A 19,499-nucleotide genomic window follows, 5' to 3' on the forward strand; every position below is an offset into this window, starting at 1 on the left:
TATACAAGCTGCTTCCATGATATATGCGGTCAATCAACAAACAGCTCAAGCAACTGGATAACGAAATGGGGATTTATGTTATTCCATATGAAAATATATTTGCCAAGCCCCTAAACGCTGTAATTACAGTTTTATATGTGATTAATCTGCTAAAATGGCCACTGGTACACTAGATAGGTTATGGAAAGCACCAGGAAAGAATGACGTGCTTTGAAAATGAAAATATTACGACGGAGCCTTTTTAAATGAAAACCATTTTGCAAGATTATTGTCAGTATTTACTGTCATCACAAAGTGCATTACCAGACGTGGCGACATGAGCTATAACGGCGTGATAAGGCAGCAAAATTGTTTCAGCACATCATTGTCAAAGAGCAGATAGAAGTAAATCACAATAATTCCATTCGTCTTCATTCTTTTCAATTCTCCCATGGCAGCTCTAATGAATATAAATTTTTGTTGTCATTATTAGTCATCGTACTTTTTTAATAAATGTATTCATTACTCAGTCAAACCGTCTGAAAACTTTTATCTAAGTCTTAATCAAAATATCAATGCTGTAGTAAATTCGTGAAGAAAAACGTAAAAAAGGACTGCTGGCTGCCCAAATATATATTTGCTTTCTTGTTTAATGCTGTTATAGGTGTTCACATTCTTCGATGTTGTTATTATTGGGTTTGTTTGTTTTTTCTTTTTTCGGTGTTGTTATAATAATTTGCTTTCTTCTTTGTAGAGGTATTGTATCTCAGAGCAGAAAGGTATCCATTAGTAAATGGGAAATGAGACGCCGGACAGACAGTTTAGTAGCTTTCGAGATTAAGTATGTAAACAGACAACAGTTAACTTCATTCCTGCCAATACATTTGTCCTGTCTCAGAATTCATCATCCAGTTTGCTTTCTACAAAACATGATATGACCAACAGTGAGCCATTGAGTCACACACCAGGAACTAAACTTTCCAAACTTCTTATACTGAAACTAATTTTTCGAATGGACTTCAATAGTATCATTTATTTATTCAAACGTTATGCACTTTTGTCATTCACAATGTTGCGCACCAAGTAAATTCAAACATGGACGTTAAATTTTAACGTTCTGCTTACAAAAAAAAAAGTGAGAGAAGAAATGTTAATGTCATGCCTGTAAGGTATTAAGATTGAAAACGTATGTTTATAGTAAGGTATTAAAACTGGAAACGTATGTTTATAGCAAGATCTTATCCGAGAGTATTAAAGTTTAATTTTAACTCTAAAACACAAATGTTTTTTTTTATATTTGGTTCACCACGAAAGAAATTTGGGCTGCCATATTGTTTCAGCCTGCAGTTTCTCTGGCATAGTTTTGTTGTTCAAGTTTCTAAAAGATGTAAAAGTCTCGATAAAGTCTAATGTTTGGATTTATTCTTTTTTGTTATTTTTTTTTCAAAAAATAAAAATTGAACGTTATAATTTTTTTTAACATCCAGTGGATAGTTGTACCGAATTTCGCGACATCTTTTTTAAATTTCTAACAATCTTTATATTTGAATTTATTAAATTATCCTGCAGTCTGGAGAAGGGCTATGTAAAACGACACGCCACTTAACAATTAAAACTTATTAGCAGTATTTCACAAGTTGTTAAATGTTTATAACGAACTGCTTACTTCAGTTAATCTTCATCAAAACATGCTGAGCCTTATCTATTTGTATGTTCCAGAAAAAATGCCTGGACGTTTTCATAGCCTCTTTGTTTTTTAATTAAAGTATTAATTAAAGCATTATAGAGAACAGCACACAACACAATATGATAAAAAGTAATAAGTGATGGGGGAGTTAGACCACAAACTAAAGTTTTAATACCTTAAAACATACACATACAGACACACATGAGAAACACACAAGTGTATATATATAAGAATAACAACAATAATAAGAGCTGTTAGGAATTTTATAAACATTACCTGGTGATGCCCAATACGTCGCTTGAATTTGAGGACTATTTAAAACCATTTTCTAACAATTTAGTATACAAAATAAAGGTTTTATAGAAAAAGAAAATTCAAAGGTCAGAATGCTATAGATATAATTTAATTGCTTTTAAGAATAACAAAGGAGTAACTTTGAACGAAATTCTGTTGATATGATAGTATACGCATATAGTTAATTATAAACGGTTTATTTAAGATATTCTAAGAAACAACATTCATATCTGTTCATATGATAGTATACGCATATAGTTAATTATGAAAGTTTATTTAAGATATTCTAAGAAACAACATTCAAAAATATTTAGAAAAATTAAAATACTTTCGTACTTTCAAGCATCAGTTTGGCAAAACACCTTTAATATATGATTATAGATGGATAACACTGTAAATAATTTAACACAAGAAAGATAAGCGTACTTGGTCATGGTTTTAACCATAATATTATTATATTTCACTTAATAAGCATATAGATCAAGGGCTTTATTACTGGTAATTTATATTGTGTACAATAATTTCAATGTAAAATATGGTAATACTTCTTGGAAAAGCCACGGGTGATTTTGGCGCAAGACCTATTTTTACTCTTTGGTCAATATCAAAGAGTTATTGGCTAAAGTTATCAAGTACAAAACGCCAACCAAGTTTAAAAGAGTATACAGAACAACTAGCAGCAGCCATTTGGATTATCGAAAATTTATTTTTTATTGAATAGGAGAAACTCGATAAACCAAGCAATTCAGAGCGAGAGCTTTTCTCTGAAACATGAAAAACAAATTCTAAAAATGATCAAATCAGAAATTTCTGTGTGCAATTCTTTCTTTTTATGTGCCATCTTATTTAAAAACAATTTTGCAGGTGTCGTTGCAAGCCCCTGTAAAAGAGGTGTTGTTACTTAACAATATCGTAAAGCAAGAAATGCAGCTTTATGTAGAGCATGTGCATATGGATGTTGAAGAAGTACATTAATTTTAAAACACGTGAAATTATATAGGACTAAAGAATCTTCTAGAAGCTTGTCAATATAAAGCTATTAGCATTTATTCTCCATTTTCTTAATTAAAAACTGAGGACTTATTATGAATATACGAATCAAATCTTGTAAAATGTATTACATGTATGAAAATCTAAAGCTAAACACCCAAAGCATACTTAGAAATATCATGTTTTCAAAAACCTGTTCTAAAACAAGCATAGAATGTTTATTGGTGTAGTCCCGTGATTCTTAAAGGTATCAGTTTAACGACCACTTGCATGTTTATTTTTCGGATTAAAATGATATGTACCGCTCACTTTTGAATCCTTTACACTGAACCCCTGAGGGAAGTCCTTAGACAACATGAGACGAAGATAATGTCAAACAAATTACCAGACATAAATAAGAAAGCAAAACGTAAATAAGTGTTTTCTGTACTTATGTCTTACTTACTTAGGTATGCATATGGATGTTTTGTGGCAAAATATCATCGCGCTATCTGCTGTATCCACCAAGTATAATCACCCCCTTCAAATTTTAAAATTGTAAATCAGTAGACTTGTCGCTGTTCCAACGAGAGTATTCTTGTTTTGGTAAATAATGCTTGATTCTTAAAAAAATCAACACATTAAACTGTTACATAATTACACCATATAAATTTATACCGAGTGTCTTTAAACCAGCATATTGGGCAAGATATTTCGTTCATGTTGAGGACTGTATTTTAACCCCTTTTTGTTTATAAGTCATTTACTTGTGGACGTACGGTAGCTTTAAAGCTACCTACGTTGGTAAAACCAAGAGCTATTTAAACTGTATGTTTTCAAAAACACATGGGTATTTATTACAGAACAGGTAATTTATAATCACCACTGGGTCTTTCCTTATTCGCACACATTCAAATTATTGGACAGAAAACTTCTTGACTCGGCATGGCCAGGGGGATTAAAACGTTAGACTCGTAATCTGAGAGTCGCGAGGTCGAATTGCCGTCGCACCAAACATGCTCGTCCTTTCAGCCTTGGGTGCGAAATAATGTGACAGTCAATCCCACTATTCGTTGGTAAAAGAATAGCCCAAGAGTTGGCGGTGGGTGGTGATGACTAGCTGCCTTCCCTCTAGTCTTACACTGCTAAATTAGGGACGGCTAGCACAGATAGTCCTCGAATAGCTTTGCGCGAAATTCAAGAAAACAAAACAAACAACGAGAACTTCTTCAACGATTTTTAAAGTTTTAGCAGCCGCATAAACATAGAACTCCTGTTTAAAGAATATAAATTTCCCTAGCTTAAAAATACTCTAAATTTTATTGAGTTGAGCTTGTTTAAATTATTTCATCATTATATGTATAAATACATTTACTAATGCATTTATTGTGGGTCTATATCCAAGTTCACTTGCTGGTTTTTAAAATTTTCTCTCGTTTCAGTCCTAACATTGCACTTACAAACGTTTATCCTAGTACATGAACTTATATTCAATACTCAAGTTGTTATTTGTAATTGTGGTCTTGTGTTTACTGTAGGAAGTTGTTGAATATGGAATGTATGTGTTTCGAACATTCATTAAATATGTTGTTATTTGTCACTTTTTGTGGTTTTATTGTTCATCATTACACTAGCACATATAATTTTCCAGCTACACTGAGAACAACTAACTCAGTAGTTAATTTGATTAGATATATAAATATACAAATAAATATCATCCAAAACTCGTAAAATATTTTTACACTAGCTGGAATACCTGTCTCATAGACGGAAGTTATGTAAATTCATGATTAAGGAAAGGTTATCTTAGGGCATGAAAAGTTGCTTCCCTTTGACTCCATAAAAACTACAAAACGCAAAATGTGAAACCGCAACTTTGCATGCATTTTCGCGTGGACTCATGCCAAGGTCCGAGGGTCGCGAGTTCGAATCCCCGTCACACCAAACATGCTCTCCCTTTCAGCCGTGGGGGCGTTATAAAGTGAAGGTCAATTTCACTATTCGTTAGTAAAAGAGTACTCCGAGAGTTGGCGGTGGGTGATGATGAGTAGCTGCCTTCCCTCTAGTATTACACTGCTGAATTAGGGCCGGCTAGTGCAGATAGCCCTGATGTAGCTTTGCACAAAATTCAAAACAAACTAAACCAATATTTTGCGATGTTGCACGAATTTGAACAAGACCCACTGGTTCTGAAATTCCGATCTTTAATCTTGTGTCTCAATTGAAAACGCCCAACCAATTTTGGTTCCCTGATGGATCAGAGGTAAATTTTTGGACTTACAATGCTAAAATCTAAGATTCAGTTCTCCGCGGTGAACAGAACGCAGATAGTTTATTGTGTAAGCTTTGCGTCAGAAAAAAAGGCACAACTAAGTTCGATGCAAATATCCTGACTACAAACTAAAATACGAAACCTAGTGTAATTGATCTTGCGTGAGTGCAAAAGCAAACAAGTGATGTATTAAAATATACAATTGACAATATAAGTTAAATTTGCGATTACAGTTAATATGAATTCATATAACGTAACGCAGCTAAATATTTACATTACACTTCTGACAAACTGCTACATTTCTAAAGTACTAACCTGTAAGTAATATCAAATCTTATTATTATTATTTTATTTTAATAAGCAGCATAGGAAGAAACAACCACGAAACAGAGAGATTAGTGGTTTTTCATTTCAACTACGAGAGGGCGTAATAGTCCTTGAGATTTGAAACGTTTTATTACGATTCGAAGAGTTGACCTAATTTAAGCCAAATGTTATTTTTCTTAAAACTTGAACATACGTTAATGAAAAACAAAACTATAATTGTAATAATAACAACTGATTGTAACAAAATTTAAAAAAGCTTTTATTATCAAGCCGGATGTTCCTGATGAAAATCGCGCCAGACTGCAGATATTTTTCTTCATCATACTTCGTAATGCTTAAATGCCAGTAATATACAACAGAAAGAACCATCTGCAGTCTAGCGTGATTTTAATATTCAGTATTAGTCCTATTGGTTGCCCAATGCTTCGCTAGTCTTCAGTGTTAATAAAAGGTTATATTAATATTTGTAACCTAACTTTTAGAGTGTAATCCCTAGGAGGATGACATCGATTAATATTGTCCAATCAAATGTTTCCTTTTCCGAGCACACGGATTGAGGTTGTATGCGCGTAAATTTATGCGCAATGCAGGATGCAAACAGAAATTTGTTGTTTACGCCATTTGTGGTGCTCGTGATATTGTATTATATACGTCGTGAAGTAGGTTTTCAGTAATTTCATCTGTTTATGTCTGTTGTAAAGTGAGATATCAGAGACTTTAAAAATGTCTGCGAACAACACCAAATTATCGACTACAGAAAGAGTCGTCAAAAGTAAGTCTGTCTGAATGAATAATAGAAACTAGAACGACTTAACACATTTTCTGGAAATTCAATGGTAGCAATACTGCATAGCAACTTAAGCAAGATGTTAAACTACTCCGCCATTTTGATGGGGCATGGAGGGATTATTACAATTAAAATGTATTTAAGTACAATTCTTATTGAAGTAGGTAGTGTATGCAATGCGTGTAAGGTCGCTTCCAAACTGTGTCAAGTCTAAACTTGTGTAGCCTACGAGGGGTATCTTTCACGAACCTAATGCTTGTCTTGTTGATGTATCTCTTGTTAAAGCTCGCTGGGTGTGGGCTTATTTTACCGGCAGAAACCTGTCGGTGATAGGCTTAACTAAGGTTACCTAAAGCGGTGAAGTTACAACTATTGTGTTACCGTGTTTCTGTTACAAAGTTCATAAATAAATCTTGTTGAGCAAAATTTAACTGGGTCTTATTGTTATAAAACTTTGAAGCACATTTGTTATACTTTTACAAAAAAAACGTCGATCATTCTGGTGCAATAATTATGCGTGTTTTGCTTACATGTGATTAAATTTAAAAATGCCCTTTCCACAGGATTTGTGTCTCGTGTGACTGTAAATTGTAAGATGTAACTACTGACTAAGTGTTATTTTCAAGTGTAAAAATAAATAGTTATGTTTAATGAACTTAATAAATCTGTTGATTAATTTAAATATAGTCAAAAATTTTATTACAAGAAAAATTAAGCTTATTTAATTAATAAGAATAATTATAAATTGAGCACAGAGATTCAGGAAAGCAGAAGTTGGACTTTAAGTTATAGTATTATTATAGGTTCCAAATTCAAGGTTTGTCTGCTTCGTTTTTAAATTGTATTATGATTAATTTTGATACGTATATGTGTATATACACACACATGCATGAGGCTTAATCCTCATTGTAACATATGGACCAAAGAAACCATTTAGTATTTCAAGATTGCCCTTGCATACCCTAAGAAAAGCAAACACTAAACCCTTTTATTTATCAGGAAATCATCAGTTCTCTTGTTAAACTTGTAAGATGTGAGCTTCCACTGCTGTGTTGTGTATATGCATATACAATGTATTAGTGTATGTGTGTATATACACTTCTTTTCAATGGGGGAGAAGAAGGTAGTGTGTTAGGGAGAGAGTAACTGTTAATTGATACCTGTAGTGTTCTGGTTGCAGTCAGTATTTAGGAAAATGTGAAATGTCGTGTACTGTAACAGATGAAATTTAAGTATTGAATAAAACCTATGATAAATTATTTTGCAAGGGTTATGAAGGTTTATAATAACAGAATGTAAAGTTTTTAGAAAAAGAAAAAAACTGTCTGAACCAGTGGTTATTTACCAATAAGCTTTTTGTGGATTAGTACTTTGTGGTTTTATTAACTGATTTGTGTATCTGCATAAGGTGAGATATATTATGTTTTTGTTTTTTTTACAACAGAAATATTTACTAATAATATTTTATTACAGCAGTGTGCATATAGAAGGACCATGGGGCTCATGTGCTGGGGTTGAAACGTGTTGTCTTGATGATTGTGTCAAATATAGGGTGATTTAATAAAGACATTGTACATTATAACATTGTACAATATGAAAGAGACTAAGGGTGAAATACACCTAGTACCTTTACATTATACAAGTGTACAAATATGTTGAAGACATATTTTTTTTCTGTCTGTAGCCATAAAATTAGTGAACATTTTGTTGATGAAATGAGAATTTTAAGTGTTTACAAAACATAGCTCTATTACAGAGCTCGTTTAAAATTAACACCAATGAAGTGTTTATACAAAAGGTATTTGTCTTTATCTTCAGTATAATATTAATTAAATAATATTGCTACATTACTGTTTTGACAGATGTAGGTTTTGTTTGACTGATGACTTCAGTGGATTGAATATTGTCTTGTTACCAGCTGGATTTTGCAAGTTATTTTTATATGTATAAAACATATAACTCCTACACATGAATTATTACTGGATAATTTGTATATACATGCTTTTAATACTGCTCTTTTTTTAGACCAAGTAAAGACGAAGAGATGTTATTTGTTTGTCAAAAATTGGCTGATACTCAGAAAAGATGTGATACATAGATGTAGGGTACTTCTTAAGAGAGAGTTTTAGTCTCTTGATATAATAAATATATACATATATGTGTGTGTATACATATGTGTAAATTTAAAGGAAGAAAATAAGCCCAAACAAAATTAAATTAAAAAGACTGCATTAATTAAAAGCATCCCTAGGATATAGATCATAATGTGGGATATAAAATGTGCTTTGGGTTAGGAAATGCAAGTTAGGAAAGCAAGATGTGGATGCTCAAGCCCACAATGTCTTACATCTGTATCACCATTCATTGCCTGCAGACAGCTATGGGAAGGTGACTGCTCTCCAAAAAAAGATGTAAGCTAATACTCCATGAAAATTTTGGATGACTTTTTGTCCATGTTAGACATGATGAGTTGATCATAACTTGAAGTGCAGTGACATTGTTAGTTGATTGTTCAGCCTAGGTTTCCAACTAGCTACATTATTGCATCTCAAACTATGATCATCTCATCATGCCTGAGATGAACAAAAAATGAAAACTTTGTTCACAAAACATGTTAATATCTACTACTTGGGGATAGTCAGGCAAAGTTGCCTCCTGAGGTTTGGCATTTTAGTTCCATTATAGTAGTGAATCATTTATTTAATTAGTAGTACAGTATATAAATTATACTAATATAGTTATGAAAGCACAATCAAGTTATTTAACTAACTAGTATAACTCCCAACCATCAAGTCCACTGCAACAATCAACTTTTCAACCACAGCAGCCTTTATATGCGGTAAGGTGTTCATTCACATAAAAGTAATGCCAAGTCATTTAAATAACCATACTTAAAATACTTACCAGAAACTTTCAGCAAAAACTCCTTAATTTTTGTTTCTTTGTTTATTTAATACCTTTTTATCCTTATCACAAAATGTTTTATACACAGTCCTTCCTTTGATATTATTTTGCGTAACTGTTTAAATATTAATTTGTATGTGTTAGTGTATGTTTTTCCAGAATTTTAGAAGTGTAGGCTTTTAAAATTGAAAAAAAAAACAAGAAAAATGTAGAACTATGATGCTTTTAAAGCTTTCCAAACTGGGCCTGGCATAGCCAGGTGGTTAAGGCACTTGTCTTGTAATCTAAGGGTTACGTGTTTGAATCCCCGTTGCATCAAACATGCTTACCATTTCAGCTGTAGGGGCATTACAGTGTGACAGTCAATCCTACTATTTGTTGGTAAAAGAGTAGCCCAAGAGTTAGCAGTGGATGGTGATGACTAACTGCCCTCTTTCTAGTTTTACACTGGTAAATTAGGGATGGCTAGTGCAGACAGCCCTCGAGTAGCTTTGAGCAAAATTCAAAATAAACCAAACTTTTCAAACTGAGCAAGAAAGGGCTGTATTCTTTCTAAAACATTATTTTCTAATCTAGTGTTCATTATTAAGTTATGAGTAGGAGAAATAAATTATTGATACAGTTTTCAAAAAGGTGAAATTTGCTGGTTTTAATGAAGAATAATAAAGTTTACAACAGGAAAAGGTTAAGAAAAATGTTGGAGTTAAGTGATTTTTATGAAAGCCTATTACTTCAAAACATGAAACTTGGAGGTTTTTATACTTACTTAACCTATTCAGAGAGAATCAAAAAACAAAAATAAAAAACTAATAGAATTTTACAGGAAAATGTGTTTAGAAAAAAATATTTCATTCAGTGTGTTCTTTTAATATTTTTTTTTATTTTTTTTGTCAGTACTTAGGTTATTATAAGCTAATTACAAAATATACTGATTTTAGTGTTAATTGTTAATGTCTATTGCATGTTCTTTGTTACCATTATAAAAAAACATGGTATATGTGAAACATTATTTTGTGTTTGAAGCAGTCTTTTTTTCTTTGAGGAATAATGCAAAGGGTGTTTATCATCCCAGTGTACTGTGGCTTTATTTAAAATAATAATTTCAAGGGGAACTTGATTTGTTCAAAAAGTACTATACTTAATTTTTTTTCTATCAGTAGGTTATTGAAGTTTTTGTATAGAACTCATTGCAATGCATTGTTATCCACTTTATGTGAATAAAACTGTGGGAGGTTACAGCTGTGCTTGAATATTTATCTGCTTGCTCCCTTCATTAATAATCACAAAAAATTTAAATTTAGCAACCATAACTATACTTTTTTTTTTATCTTAAAAGCAGCTCAACACAATGAGGATTCTGAACTATAATTATTGAAAATGTTCAGCTGATATACCGAACTGTGAGAAAAGCTACATATAACAAGTTATTCTACAATTTTCAGAGATTTTTAAATATAATCTAATTTGCCTTAATTGTTCAGATTTTTTTAGATGATGTCAAAAGGTTAGAAAAGATTTTGAATAAAAAAGATGTTATTGTATTCACTGAGAGGATCAATTACTTGAGTAGTTGGTTGGTGGCTTTGGTAGACATAATATATTCTAATATTATCTCTTATCATAAGAATATAAAGAATTTTAAACACATTATCAAACTACAATTTCATGTTTCAGAATAGAGTTGATGAATAGTTGGGGGGATCAGAGTCAGATTTAGAGATTGGTTTTGTGTTTGTTAAAGAATATTGGAAGTAAGGACTTATTTTGATTGGCTTTGTGTTTCATTATATGTTATTTATGCAAAGTTATTATGAATAATGTAAAATCAAATATTGTATTGCATTTTAGTGCTTCTCTGGTCAGTAATTGTATAAAAGGCCATTTAGCCCATCAAGATCACCCTTTTACCCCTAAAATTTTAAAACCATATTAAAGGCACCTTTTCATAGCCACATGCATAGGAACAAAATTTAAAAACAAAAACTTAAATTATAAAATGGCATACAACACACTACCAGCATAATATTCTGTCAGGTTTTAAGTCAGTAGAGAAATGGTTATGATTTCAGAACTTAAACTTATTTTCTCAGTATTCAATTTTGCATTTTCAGGTTATTCTGGAAAGCTTGGCAGATATCTAAGCAGTTAACTAAGCTACTAGCATTATAATTGATTCAATAAGATTGTTCATTACTATTTGGCTTTATACTTTATTTCTTGTATGGATTATTACTGCAGATGTATGGGAAATGCCTCCATTTATAATGTTTTGTTTCTAACAAATGTTTTTAAGCCTAGAGGTTACAAGTAGTAGTGTATGTACAGGAAGTAGTTAGTGATTAGAGAACCATACTTATTGTATGAGTTGTACTTTTAAGGGTCAATATGGTTATGTTTTAGAATGGAAAAGTACAATAAGTTGTATACTTTATATATTTAGATCTGATAAGCCCTCAAGTGGTACAGTGGTATGTCTGCAGACTTAATAAGCTAAAGATCAGGTGTAGATAACTATGGTGGGCAGAGCACAGATAGCCCATCATGTAGCTTTGTGCTTAATTCCAAACAAACAAAATATCTACTAAATTCTGTTATACAATTAATTCTGGCAAACAAGTTTATTTCAACATTTGTGATTGGCTTCAGTAAGTAAAATCATGTAACAAAATAATAGTTATTTGGAATAAAACAAACCATTTACATTCTTTAAGCAAGGCATTGCCTCTGACTAAAAGATGATTGAAATTTAAGTTTATACACATTTGTCATTGAAAAATTGTATCATAAGAGATCTAAATAAGTGAATGTTAGTGAGCTTATCTTAGTATTTATTGAGTGAGATTGTGTTGATAGATTTCATTAAAAAATATTAAAATGCCTAACCTTTAAATACTTATGTAATTTTTATCACTTTAAGTTGGGCATTCTCTCTCTTTTTACACAGTGTCAAAATAGTTTTTTCTAGTTCTGTAACTATTCTATGACAAATGTTTTAAGCATTTGTTTTATAACTTTAGTGTGAATTTATTTTTGAAAATTTTTTGGTGTAGGAGATAATGAAAGGAAAAACATTAAAGAATATCAGTAATGTTTATTAGAACTTTATTATTTAAATCAAAACATTATATTATCTTTTCTTTCTAGTTGTTTGGTGTAATATATATATTGTCTAGGTATGTGAAAAAGCATAAACTTGAATTTTTTGTTTGTTAATGTTTAATTATACTTATTAATTTAACATAGGTTTTCACATTCCACTTAAACTCCACCCATACGTTATTAACAACTTTGAGTTAAAATATTATTCAGTTTTTTGCTGTTGTTAAATATCCTTAGACAAGGAATTACTCATCAGCAGTTTTGTTCACATTTTTAATATTATTTTGTCTTTGAATTATATGAAAAACATTGTATGCCAGAGTTGTATTTCTTTTTAAAATCAGCATGTTTTACTTAATTGTCTCTAGTTTTGTTTCATGAGTTCTACAACAAATTTTCCCTTTTTTTTTGTGTGTGTTTTCATTAATTTGGAGCTGCTAACTTACTCTGAGATACTTTCACTAGTTTAATCTGTTTTTGAATTTGGGTAATGCATAAAACAGATAAATTTACCTCATCTTTGGGTATGTTTTCAGGGCTAAGAAAAACTGAATCATGTTTTAGATTTATTGTTTGTGGTCATTAATCATATTAAGAATATCTTCCAGTTTCTTTTTGTTCTTTCTTATCTGGTTGGTTGTCTGGGTGTTGCAGCTAACAAAGAGACACGTTCTGAACTTTAATTGTCTTGGTTGCTTACTTTAGATTTTACCAGAAATAAATATTTTATCTTTCCCAGAAAACAGTTTTTAAGGACCCTGTTGTATTTAAATAGACCAGGCTCAGTTACTGTATAATCTGTTTATTCAGATAATAGCAGGAAGCTGTACTTAAGAGATTTCCACTGTCAGCGTGTTTCATCTGCTTCTAGATTTTTCAGCAGTGTACTGAATGATGTTAAAATTGTCAGTTTCCATAGTATGAGTATTACACTGTGTATGAAACTGTGCTTATTTCCCATTTTTAGTTCCCAATTCGTATTAAATAAATCCTGGAAATCCTTGGTCAGTAATTTCAAGAAACTTTTAAAAACGTAGATCTATGTTTTATCACTTTTTTTTTTTAAATTGTAGTTCCAATGGTGCTATATATTTGACTGGTTAAGTAAGGGAGCCAAGTTGCACGTTCGGCACATACATTTACTACCCTACCGTGTATTTTCTGCACTAAAGACTTTTCGACTTTTGCGATTGTTACAGTTGCAGTGTTTAAACTAATTTAGTACAATTTGTTTACAAGAATATTTTTGAAGTATTTAGTAGTAAAAGCTATTGCTTAGAACTGACTGATGAATGTTTACTCTTTGTATTGATAAGAGGCATGCGGTGGGGGGGGGGGCTCGTAATTGCAAGTTTCTTTTTGTACACTTTTAAAATATTATCAACAAACTAAATCTCTAAGAAATTAATTATACAAAGAGATTCCACGAAAGTATTTCTGGATAAATAAAAGTGTAGCTGAGGTAAGTTGTAATAAACATATATTGCGTTGTAATAGAATTCCATGCAGGCTTTTAAGTACCACTTGCTGTTTGCGTGGTTTTCTATTGACTATCATTTAAATCGATGTTAAATGCACTTATGGAGTGGGAGCGCTGCCATTCACGAAGATTTTTTTTATTACTGATATTCTTGACAGTATCGTTCTATGAAGTGAGTTTAACTACGATAACAGGATTGTGATTTATTTAAATATTAAAGTTCAATTTCATACGAGTAGGGAACTTTTCCAGTACAGAAGCATAGCGTCACTAAGCCAAAATTAATCAGAGTAAAAGAAATTAATATCACAGCCGTCAGCAAAATTTTCATCCAGTGCTTTAATGGCTTTTAGGCGAATATTGTATACTGAAAAGTGTGCAACCAGGTTATCACATCCGCTTCCTTTAGTGAAAGCTTTTAAATTTGATCTGTAACTGGTTATTGTCATTATTTTATATAAAACTGATACATGAAATAAAGAGTTGAAAACACAAAATCTCGGAAACGTTTTCAAAATATAACGGTAGTACGTCTTTAAGTGGCCCGACATGGTCAGGTGGTTAAGGCACTCGACTCGTAATCCGAAGGTCGCAGGTTCGAATCCCCCTAACCCCAAACATGCTCGTTCTTTCAGCTGTGGGAGAGTTATGAAGAGACGGTAAATCTCACTATTCGTTGGTAAAAGTAGCCCAAAAGTTGACGGTGGGTGGTGATGATACCTGCCTTACACTGCTTAATTAGATACGGCTAGCGCAGATAGCCTTTGCGTAGCTTTGCGCGGAATTTAAAAAACAAGCAAACAGTAACAATATTGGACGTAGTTGGAGGAAGAGGTCTTGTGCACCGAACCCTCCTAGGATTTGATATTTCTACAATTTTGGACCATCTCGAGCAAATTGGAAAGTGGAAAAGCTTGACAAGTGGGTTCCACACGAATTCAGTTAAAACCAGAAAATTTGCTGTTTTGAACTTTCTCTAGAAGATTTTGCACAACAGAACTTACGCATTTCCTGATTGAATGGTAACTTGAAACGAAAACTGGATACTTTACAACAACAAAAAGCGATGTGCATAATGGCTCAACTGTGACGAGTCTCCAAAGCCAAAGTTCACCAACAGAAGATTATGGTCACTGTGGCCAGTATTATCCATTACAACTTGTTCAAACAGGGCTAGAATATCACTGCGGAGGTTTACTGTCAATAATTAGAAGAAATTCATAGAAAATTACGTAAAAAGATGCCAGCAAATAAGAGGATAATCTTGCTGCATGATAATGCTCGGCCACACGCTACTCAGATGACGCTCCAGAAGCTCAACGAATTGAGCTACGAAACATTCCTTCATCATCATTACTTCCTAGACCTGTCGTCTGTCAACTATAATTTTTTCAAGCATTAAGACAAAATTTTTACAGGGCAAAAGATTCAACAACAGAGTAACAGCAGAGAATGGCTTTAAAGAATGTTTGAGTTCTCGGACTTCAGAGTTTTATCATCATGGTATGAATAATCTAGTTTCTCATTGGTAAAAGTGTGTAGATTAACTAAGTTTCTATTTTGATTAATAAAGTTGTTTTTGAATTTTTGTGTTTCTTATTGCAGTTGAAAATTTAATTTCGCCATTATATTACAAAAAACCTAATAGTTAATCCCGTAAGCGACGAGTACTACTGTAAGGTTGCCCTTTGGTCAATAACACTAAATTATTTACAATTTTGTGTGAATCTTGAGGTTTTTGACACGGCCTTTAAAATTCAAGTTGGAAATACAGAATACTATAAAGGAACTTAGTGTTTCCGCTTGCCTTGAACTATGGTGGCTGTATTTGTTATTAACCAATACTTAATTAACATTATTTTGTGATTTGTATTGATTTTAATATGTGGAATCTGCTAAAATAGCTTTGGCATTCCAAGAAAGCTTGTGAAAGCGAAATAGGTAGTTGATGTACGGAAATTTCATGAAACTGTATTGAGGTTGTTGGAATGCGAAAGACTGTACAAGTACCCCATTTTGAGAAAACACGCCATGTTTTTCAGACATAACGAATAGAACGAAATTTTTGAACTGATAGTTGTCTGCATCCAGACATGTATAGATTGCAAGCGAAGAATTTGTCTGGATGAAAATGATGATTTGTTTCTTTCGAATTTCGTGCAAAGCTACACGAGGGCTATCTGTGCTAGCCGTCCCTAATTTAACAGTGTAAGACTAGAGGGAAGGCATCTAGTCATAACCACCCACCACCAACTCTCGGGGTACTCTTTTACCAACGAACAGTGGGAATGACTAACATTGTAACGTCCTCACGGCTGAAAGGGCGACAATGTTTGGTGTGACGGGAATTCAAACCCGCGACCCTCGGATTACAAGTCGAGTGCCTTAGCCACCTGGCCATGCCGGGCCCACCACTAGGGGCTTATCAGTAGGAAGACGATAATAAAAGTTATAGACTGTTTCCCTACTTTGTTGAATTTTACACCGTGGTAAGAATTGGAAAGAAAGTTGGTGGCTGGTTAATAAAAATTGCTGCGAATAGCTCTAGTATTTGAACGCGGGAAATAAGTTGTGGGTTCAATATTCACTGATATTCGAGATCATTGGAAGCATCAGTTGATCCTGTATTTAGGTGCAGAAGTACAGAAAACAGGGAAACTTCATGTTCCATCCTGTCCGAACTTCACATTTACGTATTTGCAACATGGGTGTGTGTATAAGGCATTTTTCAAACTTTGTATTGTTTTGGTAGTTATATCGTTTTGTAGGTGATTATTGCATATTCCACTGGTGTAATATTGGGCGATTCGAAGGAGAAAGAACACCAACTTAAATCTCTTGACATTGTCAAAATAGGCCCGGCATGGCCAGGTGGTTAAGGCGCTCGACTAGAAATCTGAGGATCGCGGATTTGAATCCCCGTCAGACCAAACATGCTCGACTTTTCGACCGTGGGTGGCGTTATAATGCTACAGTCAATTCCCCTATTCACTGGTAGATAATGGCCCAAGAGTTGGCGGTGGGTGGTGGTGACTGGCTGCCTTCCCTATTGTATTATACTGTTAAATTAAGAACGGCTATCGCAGATAGCTCTCGTTTAGTTTTATGTGAAGTTCAAAAAACAAACAAACTCTGTGTTTAAAAATTGAAATGCAGGATGACTTTAACGAAAGTACTTTTAGGTTGTTTAGGGTAAGATAACTATTTTTTAAAAGTCAGCGAGGCTTAATTTATAAGGATAATTTTTGATTATGTGATTAATATTCGATATTTAAAACTCGGAATTTTTTTGTTGAACTGTATGTATTTCTTTGATATTTTATTTTTATTATTTCGGAGGAACCAGAAAAAGTCTTTTTACATGAACCTTTTCATTCGTAGTTGGTTTGCGGATATAACATTTTAAAAATCGCTTTGAATTTCTCAAACAGATTTTTTAGCTTTAATGGTGAAAATGTTCATAATTTAGAAATCGATTTGTTCTTATGTGGATAAACTATAATTTTCTGGTTTAGGCGTTACGTTGGTGCCAGTTTGTCTGAGTTGAGTCATTGTCATCTAGTTTTTACGATTCATGACATTCGTTTTCTGGTTTTAAATTCCTGACTGATTACACTTTAGTCTCTGAAGATTAATTATCTATTTACACCCTTTTTTATTACTATCAGACAATACTCTAACACATCTTTAACTTTCATGAAAAATAACACTGTAATTTTCAACTAGCTCGGCTAATCTTCCGATATTCGACGTTGGTGGTATTTGTAATGACAACGTCAAAGAAAGAGAACAGCCCATATGTTGTAAAAGTATAATTGTTAGAGAAGCGAATCACGTAACACTTAGCATATATCGTAAGTATGTTTGTTTCGTTTGTTTTTTAATTTCGCGCAAAGCTACTCGAGGGCTATCTACGCTAGCCGTCCCTAATTTAGCAGTGTAAGACTAGAGAGAAGGCAGCTAGTCATCACCACCCACCGCCAACTCTTGGGCTAATTTTTTACCAACGAATAGTGGGAGTGACCATCACATTATAACGCTCCCACGACTGGGAGGGCGAGCATGTTTGGTGCGACCGGGATTCGAACCCGCGACCCTCGATATCGTAAGTGTACACACTAAATTATAAGAAACAATTATATACATTTTTCTAACTGTTACAGATCAAAATTTTTATTTTTGATGTTCAAATTTAATCTTATTGTGTATCGTAAGTAAGCCCCGAAAAAACTTACTGATAAATAGTTCTACTTAAATTGTGATTTAGTGAAGTTTTCGAAAAAAAAAGATTCCTTCCAAAATTGACAGTATCTGTAATTTTAGAGTTCTTATGTTATATCGTGGCGAGAGAGTATCCAAAACAAGATATCCAAGAGCAGAATGGCCATATGTGTTTTGATTTATAGAGATTGTTTAAAACGGATGCCGTACCTGAAATCAACATATTAAATTATTTCAACGTGCAAAGAGACAAAAGTACAAGTACCGTGTTAAATTAACGAGATACTGTATCTGTTGTGGATGATCTTAAGTGGTGTTTAGAAAGACTCAAGTTGTTATTGATATGTGTTACTGTAAGTTAGGATCGGTTGATTAACACATCTTAATTCATGCTTTGTGTTTCGAACTTCTATATTTTTGGAGCTAGCAGAATCAAACATGGGCTTAAGGTGATTTAGTTGCTGCTCGTATATTAATGGCGCAGTCCCTCACGAAATGGGCTGAAACGTGTTTCGAGAGGTCGTTACGGAGTTATAGGAGTCTAAAAAATCATTGAACTCGAATCTGGTATTGGATTTTGTGTATGTAGGCTCCTCCAGCAGCCCCTTATTTCAAATTTTTTTAAGATCTCTGTTCACGAGTTCAGGGGACAAAATATGGCACGCACTTGCGTACCACGCGCGAGTGTCCTAAGGGGACATGTTTTAGGGACGGAGACCCATCTTGAGATAGTTATAGAAGTAGTTGGAACGTGATCGGTATAGTGGGGTCTCTATGTTTTATGAGGTCTTCGAACACCTGTGGTGGAATGTTGGTATTTTGTACACGTGGATCTAAGTCTTTCAGTGAACATTATAAATATCGTAAGTTGCTTTATAAAATCACAAGTGGTGGTGGATAATTGGCCAGGTAGTTAGGGTTGTGGGTTCGAACCCTGTCACACCAAACATGTTCGCCCTTTCAGTCGTGGGGCGTTATAATGTGTCGCTCAATTCCACTATCTATAAGTAAAAGAGGAGTCCAAGAGTTGGCGCTGGGTGTGATGACTAGCTGCCTTCCCTCTAGTCTTACACTGCTAAATTAGGGATGGCTAGAGCAGATAGCCCTTGAATAGCTTTGGGCGAAATAAAAAAAAAAAGGCAACCAAAGCGGAAAATAATTTATTTTGTAGATTAGGAAATTGTGTTTGTATAAACATGTGACCCAAATTACATGATGTATTACCAATGTATGAACAGCGATTATAGTGTTGAAACACATTAGTCATTTTCATTTTGTATCCAATACATGATTTTATCTCTTCAAAACGCGGTATAGTTTTGTTCTCAGCTCCTCAGTTGCACAGCAGTTTGTTTGCGGACTTAACAATGCTAGAAATCGGGTTTCGATACACGTGGTAAGCAGAGAGCAGATAGTCCATTGTGTAGTTTTGTGCTTAAACAAACAAAAGCTCTGTTTTATTATTCTTTTACAATATTTA

General features: G+C 33.2%; 1 protein-coding gene across 4 annotated transcripts in view; it reads left to right on the forward strand.

Moving 5' to 3' along the window:
* The first annotated feature begins 6,096 nt into the window (after positions 1-6,096).
* Positions 6,097-19,499, forward strand: part of LOC143255821 (serine/threonine-protein phosphatase 2B catalytic subunit 2-like) — a 146,588-nt gene continuing 133,185 nt past the window's right edge. For all 4 annotated transcript variants that reach the window (XM_076512113.1, XM_076512115.1, XM_076512114.1 and 1 more), the window contains exon 1: positions 6,097-6,300. In XM_076512113.1, the coding sequence (XP_076368228.1) occupies positions 6,252-6,300 (49 nt within the window). In that variant the 5' untranslated portion in view covers positions 6,097-6,251. The remainder of the gene's footprint in view (positions 6,301-19,499) is intronic.

This window comes from Tachypleus tridentatus, chromosome 7, assembly GCF_004210375.1.
Source record: "Tachypleus tridentatus isolate NWPU-2018 chromosome 7, ASM421037v1, whole genome shotgun sequence".
Classification (NCBI taxonomy): Eukaryota; Metazoa; Arthropoda; class Merostomata; order Xiphosura; family Limulidae; genus Tachypleus; species Tachypleus tridentatus.